The 17846-nt window shown below is 33.1% G+C and overlaps 1 protein-coding gene and 1 long non-coding RNA gene across 6 annotated transcripts in view; one reads left to right on the top strand and one right to left on the bottom strand.

Moving 5' to 3' along the window:
* LOC104849196 overlaps positions 1–12481 on the top strand; it is a 29447-nt gene extending 16966 nt beyond the window's left edge. For both annotated transcript variants that reach the window (XR_004518265.1, XR_776667.1), the window contains 2 exons: positions 11611–11727; positions 12305–12481. This is a non-coding gene — a long non-coding RNA (uncharacterized LOC104849196). The remainder of the gene's footprint in view (positions 1–11610; positions 11728–12304) is intronic.
* Ctnna3 (catenin alpha 3) overlaps positions 1–17846 on the bottom strand; it is a 1561788-nt gene that overhangs the window by 164502 nt on the left and 1379440 nt on the right. For all 4 annotated transcript variants that reach the window (XM_010605540.3, XM_033766563.1, XM_033766562.1 and 1 more), the window contains one exon: positions 7327–7419. In XM_010605540.3, coding sequence (XP_010603842.1) covers positions 7327–7419 — 93 coding nt within the window. The remainder of the gene's footprint in view (positions 1–7326; positions 7420–17846) is intronic.

The raw sequence follows: 17846 nt of genomic DNA, 5'->3' as shown, positions 1-17846 counted from the left end.
TACGTCTTTCTTGGACAAGGATACAAAAAAAATCTGTCTTAGATATGCATAATGTGAATATTAGGGTAAGATTTCCTCTTGTTTTTATCTCCTATTTAATGAATATATATATATATATATATATAATAAACATAAGAAGCCAAGCCCTATATAAATTCGCAAAGGTGGCTAAGAACTTTTCAAAAGAAAGGACACTGGATTCTCAAACTCCCAAAATTCTACCAGGAAGAAATTTCTTAGTATGGTGCCAGGCATTCAATGTTGAAGAAATGAGAATTTAACAATTTCAGTTTTTTGTTGTAATCAACTACCAAGAGTTTTCTTTTTGATCACTATTTTAGTTCTACATTATTTAAGTTAATATATAAATGTTCTGGCATCATTAAGAATCAATCATATTAATCAACCTCTTAAAACTGTCCTAATTAATTTCCTTCTTTAAGAAAAGAAAATCAAAGACTTTTGGCAATAAGGAGTCTAGTACATCAAAAATATCTGGTACCACATATCCAGGAAATTAACTATGCATGTTAGTCTCACCTTATTTGAAGGAGATATGTTTCTAGACTCCCAGGGGATACCTGAAACCATCAATACTGCCAAATCCTATCTGGTGTATATATATATATATATATAGGTGTGTGTGTGTGTGTGTGTGTGTATGTTTGTGTGTGTGTGTACATATATATGTATGTTTTTGTTCAGCAGCATAAATGCTGATTTATAATTTAAGCTAGTAATTATGAATAACTAATTGTGATGGCTCCAATGTGCCATAAAAGCCCATATGCCAAAGGTTCAGTTTGGTCATACTGGGAGGGAGTACAAAAGTTAAGAGTTGGGGACTAGTGAAGGAAAGTTAAGTAACTGAAGGTGTACCCTTGTTAGGGGATTGTGGTCCTTGTCTGTTTCTTTCTTTTGCTTCACAGTCACCACAAATGGACGAACAGATGTGTTTGCTATAGACTTTCAGCATGATGTATTGCACAGGCCCAAAGCAAAAATTACCATGGACTACAACCTCTGAAACTTTGAGCCAAAATAAATCTTTCCTCCTTCTAAGTTGATTAACTTAGGTATTTTCTCACAGTGTTAGCTAACTGATGTTATAAGTATTATTAACTAATAGTAAAATAGAACAATTATAGAAAGACTGTAACAGAATTGCTAGTTTCACTCCTCTTGAGCTTTAGAGGCATAATTAAGTGAAATAAGGGTTACTTGGATACAAGCAAGGTGACAATACCATGAAGGATCTGACAAATGAGATGACTACTGAGTGATCAGTCATCAGATAGCAAATATAGTTTGTATAGTCTGGACTAGAGGTGATTCTCCATTCAGGTGGAGCAGAGTGCTGAGTGAGATTTCATCATGCTCCTGACAATGTCGGGCCCCTGCAATTTAAATCTTATGAATTAGTTATTTCTGGAATTTTCCAATTAAAACTTTTGGCTTGTGGTTGACTACAGGTAATTGAAATTCCAGAAAGTGAAATCATGGGTAAGGAACTTAACAGTTAATCAAGAGGTTTTTATTTATGAAACAAATGCCTTAAACCACTCAAAAGAAATAAAGATACAGACGCACCTCAATTTAAAATGGAGGAATGTAGTCTGATAAACTCATAGTTTGAAGCTATCATAAGCCATAAATGCATTTAATACACCTAGCTTTGTAAACAACATACTTTTGAAAATACAGCGACTGTAGAGGAATGGCTGCTTACTCTCAAGAACCCATGGCTGACTGGGAGCTAACACTTTCTCAACACTGCCAGAATTATAAAAAAAGTTATCAGCATATTACTAGTTTGGCAAAACACCCAAATGTTAAATTCAAAGTATAGTTTTTACTATATTTTACTAAGTTTACTATATATATTATTGTCACACAAGTAGCACATCACAAAGTCATAAGTGAAACCATTGGAAAGACTCTCAGTATAAAACCAGGACAAATGAGTTGATGCCTCATATGTAATTAATTGTATACAACCAAAGTTTATTACTGATTATTTCCTATGTTCTAGAAACAACTACATTTCTCTCATACCTAATTCAATCTTCAAAGATCACCATAAAATTGTTACTACTACTGCCACAGTCTTACAAATGAGAAAATTCATGAGATATGTAAATTTTCCAACATTATTGAAATAATATTTAGTAGAAATACAATTTGAAACAATATTTCTAATATACCAAATACTCTCTTCTGGACTTCTCTGTTTTAAAGCAGTGATAAAAAAGGCGAATCATTTGCTCACCCATTCCACTCCCTAAACTCTCTTTTATTGAGTCTCCTTAAATCCATACTTGTCCCTAAGCAAGTTGGAGGAAAATTTTCTCAGCTGTCCTCTACTGCAAGGATTTATCCAATTCCCCAAGTTCCAACCAGCAATGCTGTCTCTATTGCACAAAATAAACCAAGGCAAAGATCTAGAAATTATAACTTTTGTCTTAATGAAATATCACAGAGATCGATGTGATAAAAAGACCAAATGAGGAGTAACTGCCTCTGCTTTTCTGGATTCCACACATGGGAGACCAGCTTCTCACACAATGAGATCCCCTCCTGTGTGTCTACTTCCCAAGGTGAAGTGGTCAACCAAGGGAAATGGCCTAGGTCTGGGCTTCACTAGGTAGACTGTGAATTGTAATAAACAAACTGATTTTGTTACTGCTTTTAGGACTGGGGAATTTAGAAAATTACAGAGTTTTAAAGGATATGCTTCTACAGTTCATGCTCTTGTGTTTCATAAATCATCTTCCTAGTATAGACTTAGAGTACCAGCTCTAGCTTATGGTCTGTAGCAGTAGTAGGAAAACAATATCTTAGGGAGCGATGAGCCTCTATCCAAGTTTATGAATGTGCTGTTCTGGAAACACTGTGTGGCTAGAGCCTGATGACTAGGATTTGGTCTCAGTCAAGATGACTTGAGTAAACTACTTAAATTCTTGAAATCAAACTGGCTAATTAGCAAAATAAAGGAAAAAATTTTTAAAAACCCTCCAGGGATTTTTCACAATAACATCAAGTTTGGAAATGTTCCATAGCTGTAATGTTAACTAGCCTTGCTGTGTTTGAATATAAAATATGGGTTAGCATGTGTTTAGTATAATACTGTAGGAGGGAAGGCTTACAAATACCTTGTTATAAGTAAGTCAGTATAGGAAATGTATTATCTCAAGAGAAGTCTATTTTCAGGCTTCTTCCAAATTTGAGTTTTTAGATAAAAGTTGCCTATTTCAACCTTTTTGAAAGTATGGACAGAATAAAATGAACTCTGTCAAGAATTTGCTGTAAACCTATAACAAACTCAAACTCTCTTTTTTATTGTGGAATGTTTTATCAGTTGATGCCACCACAGTAATGATCCAGTGAGTGTTCATGTTTAATAGTTTCTAATTATTTAATAGTTAATTTAATAATTAATTAAATTTAATAGTTTCTAATTTCCATTGCCACTTCGTTAAGGCAACACTATTTTTCTTTCATTGGCCATGGACTTTATCTCACTGTTTATTAGTTACAGACTGTTACAATGCCCAGTGGCATATGCCACTGGTGACACCAGTTACTGATGATGTTCAGCCAAAGCTACTAAGAGTGAAATGTAGAAAAAATCATAACAAATATCTATCACTTTATTATTAAACAGTGTCTGAAACTGGTTCTAGCACCTGCTCAATAGAGCAGAGTCTGTGTAATCCAAAAACCAAAAAAGGCATTTACTCCCTTGTAATAGCAGCAAACAAAAAGAAATCTAGACACTTTCCTTGTACCATGATCAAAAAGTCTACATTAAACATTGAATGGAAATAAAGTAATTTTCAAGATAATATATTTTTAAACTGAATGGTATATTCCCGATGAAGGTGCTTGTGAAATGTGTCAAAGATAAACTCAATTCATTGGGCCCAAATTACAGCAATTTTCAATAGAAAGCAAAGGTTCGACATGGACATGCAAATGAACACATTAACACAGCTCTATCACCATAGGGAGGGAATGTGACATTGTTTGGGGTATGAGGTCTCTGGTGGAGATAATAAGACCTATTAAAATGTGAGTTTGGTTCTGGCCAGGTGCTTTGCTGTAGGGAGAGATTTGAGCTGTATTTCTAGGTTATTCATGTCCAGATAAGAGAGTAGAATCTGCTGTAACAGACTCATGAGATATACACTAAAAAGAGTGTGAGTGGATTTAAATTCCCCATATTATAAAATAATTTTTCTTTAAAAATTAAAAAGAAATGTTTATCTTTCCCTTTATATACAGATGTAGCATTCTTTGTGTTTCTTTCTCAGTTCCATTAATGATATGTATCGGATTTATTGTGGGAGTTTTTTCTTTTTTCTTTTTCTTTTTTACTAATGGTTGCATCCTCCTAACTTTACGTCCTAAATGCTAGACACGTTATATAAATCTCAGGCTTAGAAATATTATTTATAAAACCAGGATAACAATATCAATATAGCACATTTAATATGAGATTCATTTAAAGTATAGGGAAATTATTATCTTGCTATATTTTCCAAAGAAAGAATAATCTGAGAATGGAAAATTGTTTCTTTGGGAAATAGAGCTTAAGGAACAGTAGTGGGAGCCTGACAAGAAAGAATCAGAAAAAAAGACCTGCTCCAAAGGTATATTATGAAACCAGTCACTACTAGCATTATATTACATTACAAATGTAAATTTGAACCTTTAGGGAACCATTAGAGTATCTGTGAAAAATGTCTATCAGAGTTGTCCACTACCCTACAATAATTAAGAATACATTGATCAAGAGTTTCTCTATGGAATGTTAATGCTTCCTTCTAGGCACTGTAGATGGAAGTGTATGAATTATAATGATGAAGCATTTTCCAAAAGGATTTCACACAGTAGTTATAGGGAAGCCCCAAGGCAGGAAGTCAATAAATTCAGAATTATTTGAAATTTATACAGAGAAGACATACAAGAGCAGAGGTTAGGCAGGTTGAATATAATGTTACTCAGAGTAGATCTGATGGCCAGGGACCCGTCTTTTCCCTAAACCTGGTTAGATTATCACTCAGGAGCATTACAAATGCCAGGAAACTGAAAACAGTACAATAAAAATTTAGGATGCAGAGCATTTTCAGAGCCATCTCTACAAGATTAGAGAAAGCAGCTTCTATGAAAGATGTAAGTATTTCCAGAGCCATGGATACCATCAGCTTTGTGATCTACAATGTACAGGGATCATTTGTCTTACTGGCATTCCACACAATGCAAAAAACTATAAGTAAAATTAATGATTAAAACATGTTGCTTTCTTAGCAAACAGTTTTAAAGTTTTCAAAATAACCATACTTTAAGTTAATGTCAATGTTGTGAGAAGAGATGCTATTAATCTAATTTTTAGTTAGAGACATTTGAAATTTCTAAATTGTAAGAGTTTTAACTGATTTCTTGCTTGTTTATATGTGATGAGCCAGGATAAAAATCCAGAAAATTTTACACTAATCCTGGCATTCTAAAAATTGCCTTTATTTTAATAAAACCTGATTCTGTCAATTACTTTATAAGCCCTGACACCTGCTCTGCACGGCCAGTGATTCAGCACCATTCATTTCACTGAAAGCATGAGCAAAGTTTACCTTGAACAAAATGCATTCCCAGTTTCACTGCCGTTTGTAAGATCTGATCTCTTTTCAATGATACCACTTGGATTCGAAGGAGATTAAATCCAGATGCTGTGTGCTCAGGACAGTTTCTAACGTGAACTCATTTCTATAGGACTAACAATCCAAACAATCAGTAAGAAATGGAAACCCAAGACAGTGGCATTACCCAAATACATTACCAAACACTAACTATCTGGCTCTGCAGTATGGTGTCTATTTGTAGAACACTTCTCTCCAGAGAAAGACAGACACGGAATACTACTATTTCCAATCTTGGAGGAAAACATTTCTAGCAAAACACAGGTTTTAACAGCTGATGAGGCAATATCAGTGCCTGAAAACATGGAGTTTTTCTAAAGTAACTTTTTTCACAATATATATTATAATATTTTCTAATAAATAAGAAAATATTTGGTAAATTATAAAAACAACTAAAATCATATCCTGGTACTCACTCTTAATTCATTTCAGCGCTGCTGACTGATGCCAGGATTTATGAGTACCAAATGAATGTGTTTCAAAAGAAATAACGTAATTAAAAATGATTTGTGAAAGTTCTGAAGAACTTTCACATTTTATTTAGCTAACATTATCCTTTTACTTGGCTAATATAAGCATTTTTAGGCTTAGTAATATTAGACATCCTTTAAGATCCCCATGATTGCACTTAAAATATAGAAAAGTATAAAACGTTAACAAGACCAATGCAAACACCCAGTGTTGAAACACCTTTTTCTTCTGAAAAAGTGATGAGTATCAAGTTTGTTTAGTTCCGGAGCCAATGAATTTTGAGATATGACTATTATATAAATGCTAGGTGTTATTGGTAATAAAACATTTTATTGAACTCTGCAGTGACAGATTTCAACATTAATTTCACATATGTGAGAACAGATATAAATATTTTTTGCACAAGAAATTATGATTGAAAAAAGGAACTAAAAAAAAAATACCTGGAATCTGCTGCTCTGCCTCTGTTTGATATTAAATATTTTCAAGTTACTTCCTTTACTTTACATTTCTATGAAATAGAAATCTAAAAGATTATGAACTAAATTTGGTAAAGCTTAGAGTTTGTTTTAAATCAGTTTCTACAAAGCTTACTGCACAACAGTATATGAAAACGCTCCAGGAAGTGCCAGTATTTTTACTTATGGAAATATACACTCTCATGCATTTCTGACCTAAGGTTTACCAAATAGATCCTTGCTTGAATTGCTTCAGAAAAGATCATGTAACAACAAGGCCATAAAAACCTCAGTGTGCTCAAGTTGTGCAATATAAAAGTGTTTTCAGTCATGTAAGTCCAACCAGGACTGTTCTAAATTTACTACACAGGCCAAATTTTATGTCACTGAATTTAATTATTCGAGTAGTAACAGTAACAGTGATGATTATGATTATTGTTGTTATTGCTGTTATGAATAATAAAAATTGATAATATTCAAAAACTCTATGAGATAGATGCTGTTTTAAGTATTTTGTCAGTGAAGAGAGCAAATAATTTTCTTATACCACAGCTTCTGCATTCAGAAGCTTTGCTCTCTGTGCTTCAGAAAACCAGTTCCACATCCAAGAGTCCCACTTGAGAGGATCTGCCTAGACTGACAAGAAGGGGGCACAGTCATTAAGGGGCAGTGCACAGCTCTTCTCCCAGGGGATGACATACCCGGTCAGTTTTCCCTTCTGTCTGAACACTGGTGTGGCTGCGAACCTCATGATCCTCTTCCAGATCAGAAACATCTTCTAGTTCTTCTGGAGTCTAGAAAAAGAAATGACATTGTTATAGGAATGGAAAATTCCATTTTAGCCACTTTGGAAAGGTGTCGGAACTATTTCCCAAGGGAAATCAGACCTAGCAGTTCTACTCCCAGTTATATACCAAGACCAATGAAGGCATAAGTCAGTACAAAACCTACCCACAAATGTTCGTAACAACATTATTTATAATAAGTGGTTGCAAGTCAAGCATATACTACTAACGAAGGGATAAACAAATGTGTTACATCTAGAAAATAGACTATTATTTGGCCATTTAAAGGAACAAAATACTGATACATATTTCATCATCATTATGCTAAGTGACAAAAATCAAGTCACAAAAGTACACATATCATAGGAGAGATTTATACGGAATATCTGGAATGGGGAAATCTATAGAAGCACAGATTTGATTATTGTTTCCCAGGAGCTGAGTTAGGAGAATAACAATGACTGCCAGTGGGTACGTGGTTTCCCTTTGGAGTGATAAGAACAATCTGGAATTTGATTGTTGTAATCATCACACAACTTTACGAATACATTAAAAATCATTGAGATTTACAATGTAAAATAGTGAGCTTTAGGGTGCATAAATTATATAACAATAAATTTTGAAGTAAAAAGAAAGCAACAGTGCTCAAAAGGAAATTTTTTACTCGATCGATGGCAATTTGTCTGCCCAACAGGTGATTGCCACAATTAAAGGTGCTTATAATAAAGAAATAAAATGATTATTAAAATTGTAAACAATCAAAATGTCTCCAATATAATCAAGAAATTACATTTTCTAGGGACTTAAGCAATAAATCATTTAACTTGAATTTCAGTGTGCATTATAAAAAGCCAATGCCCATTCCACTTTTTCAGTCTTAGCTCGAACATCTGTTTGGGGAAGTAGCTTGCTCAGAAACTCTCTAGACTGGCTTGAATATCTTTGCAAAGTGTTTCCTTGTCCCTCTGCTTTCACTGTCATAGAGAGCTAATTGTTGAGCTACTTTGTGAGGCAAGGACAGACCATCTCTGCTTATTTTGTAATCTCCACAAGTTAGCACACACATGCTTGTGAATGAATGAAGCAAAATGATCAGTGATAGCAATAACGACATCTGGTAATGAGAAAAACAAAGTAGATCACACACACAGAAAGACCTGTTCAGACAACACGTCACAAAGCTTCCACCTTCCATATTTTGCATCAAGATTTTATTTTTTTGTGTTGCTTATTTCAATTCCATGTCTTTATTTCCTTAGTTTTGTTTTAATAATAATTGAAAGTTATCTATTATTATTACAATAACAGATAAATAAACTTAATAAAAACTGGCTTAATATTTGTGTTAACTTACCCAGTTTGCAACTATATTTCTTTGCTACAAATCTTGACTGACAAACCCAGAAAACAAACATCTAATTTTTATGAAAACAACCAAAACTGAAATGTATTGCATTTCTTACGGACTTGTAATATTGAAGACTGACCTCCTATAATTTCCTTTAACACTACTTTGCAAAAAGTATTTTGAGTATTTGTGTGATTGTCAAGGGCCTGCATCTCCTTGGGGCCATTCTAAAGATAAGGACAGATAATGATTAACTCACTGTGGACCAAAACTACTCATTTCACATCAGCTAATAAACTTCAGATTCTGCTTCATTTCGTGAATCTTTAACCAACATTTTATTTGTTCTCAAAAACATGAATACTTCCCATACCTCTACAGAAGAAACTTTTATATTTATCACAATCAAGTTCTATAAGATTTTAATAGTTTCCCTCTTATCAAGGCCCCGGGTGTGCTGAGCATTTGTTTTCTATGTTTGTTCTTTTGCAGTTCTTCTTTTATATAACTGTGAGCAGCAATAATCATAGGGCAGTTTGTTCTCTTTTCTTACATATTACTAGCACGAGTTTATCAGTGAGTAATGTCTAGAAAAATCATTTTTAGCCATCTGGTATATTCTTTTAACATATTCTAGACAAAACACCTATGAAATTTCCTGTCTTCATTCATTATGAGGCCCTATATCATGAGAGTAAACTTAGTTGTTTAAATTTCTTTGAATCCTGTCATTTGAATTTGAAGCCTCTGGTGCTACTTCCCTGATCTGTTTTCTTTAAGTGCCTGTTGTTTATTACTTGAACTACACTTTATCATGTAGTGATGTATAGTTTCATCTATTCCAATGTTTTACTCAACCCCAAGCTGAAGTAAGTCAGCAAAAACTAAGAGCAACTGTTGTTGTTGGAAGTCAAAAGCACCATTTTCTTCTCGGGATACTGGAGAACAAGATAAGCACACCAATTACGCCCACATACTTTTCTGCTTCTCTTTGTCTGTAACATGGCACTAATAGCTGTCTTGAAAAGCCACCTAAACTGACCTCTTTCTTTTCATGAACAACATCAGTGGGAGAATGTTCAAAACACTTTTGGGCAGCACTTCACATTCTGTAAGACTAGAGGTTGGATGGTGCTATGAAAATAAGTTAAATGCATATTGTTTAAATTAAATGGAAACTAAGGAAGAGATAAGAGTTTTCAACTCAGTTTTGGGGTAATATATTAACTTCTTCAGCATTACAGACAAATAATAAAAAGAGCAAAACTTTTTAACAAGGACTAAATAATGATGAACTATCTTATACAGGGTACCTTTTAAAATAGTAAGATTTCATTGAACTGGTGACTTTAGAAACCTGAAAGAAGTGTGTGTGGAGGTGGAGGATCGGATCAATTTTAATATAAGGAGAGATTAACAGACACTCAAGGAAATGCCATTTTGCGGAAATACCCCCTATTATGCATTTGAATTTTAGACTTCTAATGAGTGACATAGGTCTTTCAGCAATCCATGTAACTTTGAAAGTTTAGCTTCCTCAGAAAAAAATGTAATAATATTTCTTAATCTGCAAATGGCTATGATTCTTAATGCCACTATATTTAAGGGTTTAGTGCACAGACACACCTGGGGTGCAGCCGAAGTTTATTTCTCTCTGTTATTTGTTTTCTCCCCTTTCTGTATTACCTATCCTTTATTTCATATAACTCCTATATACTTTATATAAATTTTAGGTAAGTGTATATGCCTTTATTTTAATGCAAAATTATTTTTCAACTGAGACTTTGGACAAGTTACTAAATATCTCTGTTCCTCATATTCTTCAGGTATTGTTCTGGAATGACAAGGAACTTACTAACTGCTAGTTACATTCATTTGACTTTCACTATAAAATGTAATTATGCTAAATAGGGTTTAATATAGGTCCATATGTTTTAATTCTTTAAAGACTAAGTAAATATCTCTCTTGACTGACTTTTCTCCATACATTAAAACTATCTTTTAAACTGGCCTCAGCCAAGATTTACTCCAACAGAAATTCTCGAGGATGATAGAAATGATGTTTTCTCTACACTGGGCTGTTTCTAAAACTAACCCTCTGCTGGATATCTTTCCAAATTCATTAAAACAATCATATCACAGTGATATATGCACACCTATGTTTATAGCAGCACAGTTTGTAATAGCTAAAACTTGGAAACAGCCCATTTGCCCATCAGTTGGAAACTGGATAAAGAAGATGTGGTTTTTCAATAAAATGGAATACTACTCAGACATAAAGAATGAGAAATTAAGAGTAATTCTTAGGAAAATGGGTACATATTGAGGATATACTCCTAAGTGAAATAAATAAGTCACACATGTGTAAATACCAAATAGTTTTTCTAGTGTGAAAAACTAAAAGGGTACGTAAGATCCTAATGAGATAATTGACAATGTGAAATAGGAAGAAAAGGGCTGAAGATGTAGAGAAAGTGGGAAAGCTAGGGGAAAGGTAATAAGGGAAAAGAAAAAAATGAGAAAATGAAAAAATAGAAAGAAAGTATTTGTAAATGGGGAGGGGAGGAGGGAGTGAAGGGAGGGCAGGGACAAGGGGAAAAATGAGAACCAAGACCTGTCATGGAAAGGTGCAAGACCCCAATGATAAATGTAACTGTACTGTGTACCTAACATGTACCAATAAACTCAATGAGAGAAAAAAATAAAATAAAACTAACCGATATGAAAATGCCTCATTTCCCCCAAATATTTCTAAGAAATACAAGAACTCGTCAGTTGCCTCCCATATCAAAATACAGGAAAGTTATTTCTTATTTTTCTATTTAAATTATTTATTATAAAATCTTCTGTAGGTAACCCCAAAATGATCTGCAGTATGCTTACTTTCATCACCTGTGAAATAGTAAAACTGCAATTACTTAGTATTACTGTGAAGAAAAAAATAAGATGATGGACTGGAACATTATTCAGTGAGTAGAAAATACTGAGTTTTCAGCATTATTTTTGATATATAATTATTTTTAAAAATCTAATTTTACACAAAAAAAGGATAAAACAGTATAGCACAAGAAACATTCGGGTTGAGGTATTTATATGGCAGCTAGGTCAGCAATAAAATAGTATATACATATATATAAATATATAATGCATATATGTGTGTGTGCATATTTCTTATTATTTTTCTAACATCTGTAGGGAATTGAATAAGTGGCTGTATTTTAACTGAAAATTAAATTTTACGGACCATAAATATTTAAAATTGAAATTTGAAAAAGAAATCTTTGTCATCAAACATCTTAGCCAAGCAAAACAAAAGAAGGAGAAGCAGGGCCTGCAGGAGGAGGGGGAGGAAGATGAAGGGGAGGAGGAGGAGGAGGCACAGAAAAGAGAAAAAGATGAAAGAAAAAAACAAAGGAAAATGATACGCTGAAACAAGAGATATATGTGGTTCACTATGAGATTTCAGTTTGACTTCACAATCATACTTAGGATTTCCTGACAAGTCATTCTTCTCTGACTATCCTTCTCTGACTTACTAAATTCCAGTGGGTACCGTGGTAACGTCAGTGGTGGTCTAACACTCAGAGAAGACCTTGGGACAGATACCAGGGTGTCTACCCCAAGGAAGACGCTTACATCACATGTCATTGACTTAGCTGCGGTGGTAACTAATGACTTCGAAATGTCAACGTACAAAGCCAGTAATTAAAGTATGTTTACAAACAGGAATAAGTGTTCCTACGTTTATTTTTATTAGTATGTATTTGCAATGCATAATGTGTCCATTATTTGTGTGGGGTTGGTGTACGCACATAACACGTAGAAATCTCTGTTTTCATCTCTTTCCTTTCCTCTCTCTAATATCTCTTCATTCTCCTTCTCATTTGAGAGAGATCTATCTCCCTACCTCCTATTATCTAGCTTTTATTTTGCTATTTATTTATAATTTGGCTTTCTTACATACGAAATAAGAGATAAGAGATGCCATGTAATATTTGAGCTTGTGTGTCTGATTTATTCCCCTTACCATTATGGTTTCATGGAGTATCAATTTTCCTACAAATGACTCATTTATCTTCTTTATAAAGATACATTACAGTGATATATGCATGACCATGCTTATAGCAGCGCAATTCATAATAGTTAAATATCATAAGCAGCCTATATGTACAATAACAGATAAATGGATTAAAATGTAGTATTTACATTAAAATGTGGGATTTAGCTCAGTGGTGCCAAGCCTGCCTAAACAAGCTCAAGGTCCTGAGTTTGATCCTTGGTACTAAGAAAAAAAAATGTGTTTGGAGACTGGATAAAGAAGATGTGGTTTTTCCATAAAACAGAATACCGCTCAGACATAAAGAATGAGAAATTAGAGTAATTCATAGGAAAATGGATACATTTTGAGGATATACTCCTAAGTGAAATAAATAAGTCACACGTGTAAATATTGAATAGTTTCTGTGGTGTGAAAAACTATAATAGTATATGAGATCCTAATGATATAATTGACAATGTGAAATAGGAAGAAAAGGGATAAAGTCATAGGATAAATGGGAAAGGTAGGGGAAAGGTAATAAGGGAAAAGGGAAAAAAATGGAAGAAAAGTATTTGTAAATAGGGAAGGGAGGAGGGGGTGAAAGGAGGACAGGGATAAGGGGAAAAAATGAGAACCAAGACCTGTCATGGAAAGGTACAAGATCCCAATGATGAATGTAACTGTACTGTATACCTAAAATGTAGCAATAAACTCAATGAGAACAAAAAATAAAATACACAACAGAATTTTTTTTAAAATGTGGTATTTACATGTAGTGGAATACTACTCCACTATTACTTCTGTTTTTAATGTTTGGAGAAATCACCATAGTAACTTCCATATTTGTTAAATGTATAGATATTAAAATGTATCATTTTTTATTCCCACTGGAGAATATAAGAGCTCTGATTTCTCCACATTTTCATTAAATCTTATTTATTTGATAGCTTTCCTTTGTAGTTTGCCTTTTTGGTTTTTGTTTGTTTGTTTGTTTGTTTGTTTCCTTTGTTGTATGTAACATTTTTAGTTTAACGTAGTCACTCTTGTCTATTTTTGCTTTTGGTGCCATCCAAAAAAATTATTTCAAGAACAATGTCTGCAGCATTTCCCCTGTTTTCATCTAGTAGTTCTAGTTTAAGTATTAGTTTTAACTCTTTAATCTGTTGTTTGTATGTATTCTATAAGATGAGTTTGATTTCATTATTTTCCATGTCAATATCCAGGTTACCAAAACCGCTGTTGAAAAGAGGCTATCATTTTCCAGTTTGTATTCTTAGCATACTTGTTGGAATTCCATTTACTGTATATGCGTGGGCCTATTTTTGAGTTCTATAGTAAAGTGCTGTGTGTATTGTTTTTATGCCAGTATCCTACTGTTTTTATTATTTTTAATTAAATTTATTGATACATTTTAGGTATACATAATGATCATATTCATCATAGGGAATTTGTACTTGTACATGATTTATCTTGACTCTTATTTTTTTTCCATTCCCTTACCCTTTCAACCCTATCTATACCATATTTTTTAAACCAAGAGCATAGTATGACACTCCCAGATTTTATCTTCTTTCTCAAGATTTCTTTGGCTTTTCAGAGTATGTTGTGATTCTGTTCATTTTATAATTATTTATGAAAACCCACAGGTAATACGATAATCAATGAAAAACTAAAATCTCTTCCCCTAACATTAGGTAAAAGGTAAAAATGTTGATTCTGTTTTGTTTTACTATGTTTGCAGTGAGTAATGATTATTTTGTTGTGGGAAGTTGGTACATAATACATCTCATTTCTTTTTTTTTTTCATTCGCTTCCCTTCCCTTTCTCCTCTTCCATCTCTTGGTCCTCTTCCTTTTTGTAAAAGATCTAGCTTTCTGTTCCTTATTATATTTCAGTTTTGCACTGTAACTTATTCATTTTGAATTTTTCCTATAAGAAAATTTATCTTTTATTTAACATAGTACTGGAAGGCTTAGCCAGAGCATTTAAACCAACAGAATGAAATAAAAAAATACGAAAATCAGAAAAGAAGTAAAATTCTGTCTGCTTGGAGGTTACAAATGTTACACATAGAAATCCTAAAAACTCCACAAAACTTATAAACTAATTCAGTAATGTTAGACAGTAGAAAACCAACATGATAAAATCGATTATGCTTTTAAACACTAATCACAAATTATACAAAAAAGAAACTAAAACAATGTTCCTATTTACTATAGAATGAAACAGAATAAAATTTGTAGGAATAAACTAAACCAAGAAGATGAAATACTTGAACACTAAAAACTATGAAGCATTGCCCAAAGAAATTTTAAATAGACACAAATAAATGTTCATGTCTTAGAAAAATTAGTATTTAAAAATATCAATATTACCCAAAGGGATCTACATGTTCAATGTACTTTCCATTAAAATCCAAATTGATTTTTTTTCTGAAATGTAAATAAAATCTCTCTGTGTTTCATAACACATTTTTTTTTTCTTTTCCAGCATAGTTAGATAGGATAGTTAGACTAGGATAGTTAGACTAGGATAGTATGCGGCCTGGCAAACACTTGATACCTTAAAAGCTACAATGATTGAAATATACTTTAACAAGGCTAAATTCCAGAATAAAATCTATCCTAAAGTTAGAGGAATAAAATACTTCTAAATGTACAAAAGGGTAAGACTAAACATGCAATAAATAGAACTTGTGCATATAAATGTGGGAGTCATACAGTTGGTCATATATTTTCTATGAAATAAGCCTCCAGATTGTCATTACTTAGAAACCTACCCAGACTACCAGTAATCAAATATCCAAATATTTGATACCTGTGGTTTAGTTCAGATTATAATGATTACCATAGGAGATAATAATAATCACTAAACTTTATATTAGGCCTTTGTAAGGACTCAAGCAATCTTGAAGGTTAATCATATTTCAGTCCCTCTCTCTGTCAGGAAATGAGTGAGCAGTCAATTCCTCTGCTCCTAACATATCAATGAAGCAAATAGCTTCAGAAAAGCACAGAGCCAGGCAGCAAGGGTCATAAATGAAAGTGACATCATCAATGTCATTATACTTGCTCAGCTACCAAATGAGTTGGTGATAAAACTTTCATTCTCATAGCTGCATGCCTAATTCATGGAAATTGTTATAAGAAGTATACCATTCATAACTTTAAACAAAGATACAAAAGAGTAATAAAGCCAGGAAGAATAGGCTTTGGTGAAATTATATTTTTGGAAAGTTCAAATATTGGAAATAGATAGACTCAACTTAGGATCTTTGACATTCTGCTCTTTGAGAACAGAAAAATGAAGTGATCATTTTTAATCAACAGATTAATATAACTTATATAATTCACAGCAAAACTGTTTATCTTGCATTGCTTTTTTAATTCATTCTTAACAATAACTCTGAGAGGTTTTTTGTAAGTATCATAGCTTAGAACACTGAGCTTTAAAATTAATCAAATTTGTCCAGTCTCGTATAATTAATAAAGGACTAATTCAGAATTGTGTCTAACACTTGTTTATGTACTGTGTGCTGAGTAGTCACAAATGCATGGTAAATGTGGGAATTAAAGACAAGTCTAAAAAATCAGCTTCAAACAGGATACATATGTACTTCTCAGAGAGCAAAGCAAGCCAGGTAGTGGGAATTTTGAGCATCACAACAATGGCTTGGTCTTCAGTTCCCTCCTTCACTAGTTATGAATTCTGGACCATAATAAGGTTGGTGCCAGAAGTTCCTCTGCTCCACTGCTGCCCTTTTTGAAGCAGATACTCTCTTAGAAAACCAAGAAAGTTTATTTAGTTCCCAGGCTAGTCCTCTAGCTCTAACTTATAACAGGATTGAGATGAATTCAATTTTCACATATATTATGATAAAAAAATGTCAGTGGACCTGAAAAATATCCCAAGTCATTCCCTTTTCTTTTAAATTGCTTTCATTAAGCTATATTAATCACCAAAACTACTAAAGGATTGAGGGTGTTTTGGGAAAATCTATGAGTGTATGTACTATTTCTAAATTATTAACAGAAAACTTTTGGTGACATAAAAGTTCTTACAGTAAGGCTAAATTGTGGCAGATCATAATATAAATACTGACTATTTGATTTTACATCAGATACTGTTCTTAATATCTTGTGATATCAAACAAGAGCTTAGCTTTTGGGAAGATAGCTTCCTTAGAAATAAATGAAAGGATTGGAGTGATGATTTCATTCAGTTCTTCGTTCAGCTTCATTCAATTCTCTTGTCAATTCTGTAAGACTATATCAGGTTTAGTTACAACCTATCAGAGAAGATAATGAGGGTTTATTTAATAAAACTGAATCCAGGTATGGAGCAACATGCTTGCAATTCCAGTATTATAGAAGCCTGAGGAAGGGGGACCACAAGCTAAAGCCCAGTCTGAACAACTTAGGGGTTTAAGAAGACTCTAAATAAAAATAAATACAATAAAATAAAGGCTGGGTATATAGATCTATGTAAAAGTGCTGGGTTCAATCCCTAGTATCACAAAAAATTAAAGTGTTGGGATACTATTCTTTTGAAATGCCAAAAATCATTTTAGATCATAAATTTCCTTTGGATTGCTCTTACTTTAGGAAACTAGATACAGTGTTCTAAGTTTCTTTTGCCCAGGATTATATAGAATGATGTGACCATTCCTCATATACAGGAATTATATATATAATTATCATATATATATATATGATATATATATATCATATACTGATAATTGTGGCAACATAAATATTCTCATTGATATGCAGGTGGGAGTGTGCTGTTGTTGTAAACTGATGATGATGATGATGATGATGATGATAGAGGTGAATGGGGTGGCAATCACAGTGATGGTGCTGATAATCATAAAAGCAGCAGAAGCTTAAGACAAATATTAGACTTGAACTTCAGCCTGTTAGTCTACTAGGTCTGAATGGCCTAAAAAAGCCAGAATATTACTATCACACGTATCAACAAATTCTAACAGATTTGAGTAAGGAAAATTTCATCATTTGCATCAATCTCTATAGCAAAAAAAACCTCACT

This window comes from Fukomys damarensis, unplaced genomic scaffold (assembly GCF_012274545.1).
Source record: "Fukomys damarensis isolate Sample0158 unplaced genomic scaffold, DMR_v1.0_HiC HiC_scaffold_20, whole genome shotgun sequence".
Taxonomy (NCBI): domain Eukaryota; kingdom Metazoa; phylum Chordata; class Mammalia; order Rodentia; family Bathyergidae; genus Fukomys; species Fukomys damarensis.
This window is presented reverse-complemented; position numbering and strand designations above follow the sequence as displayed.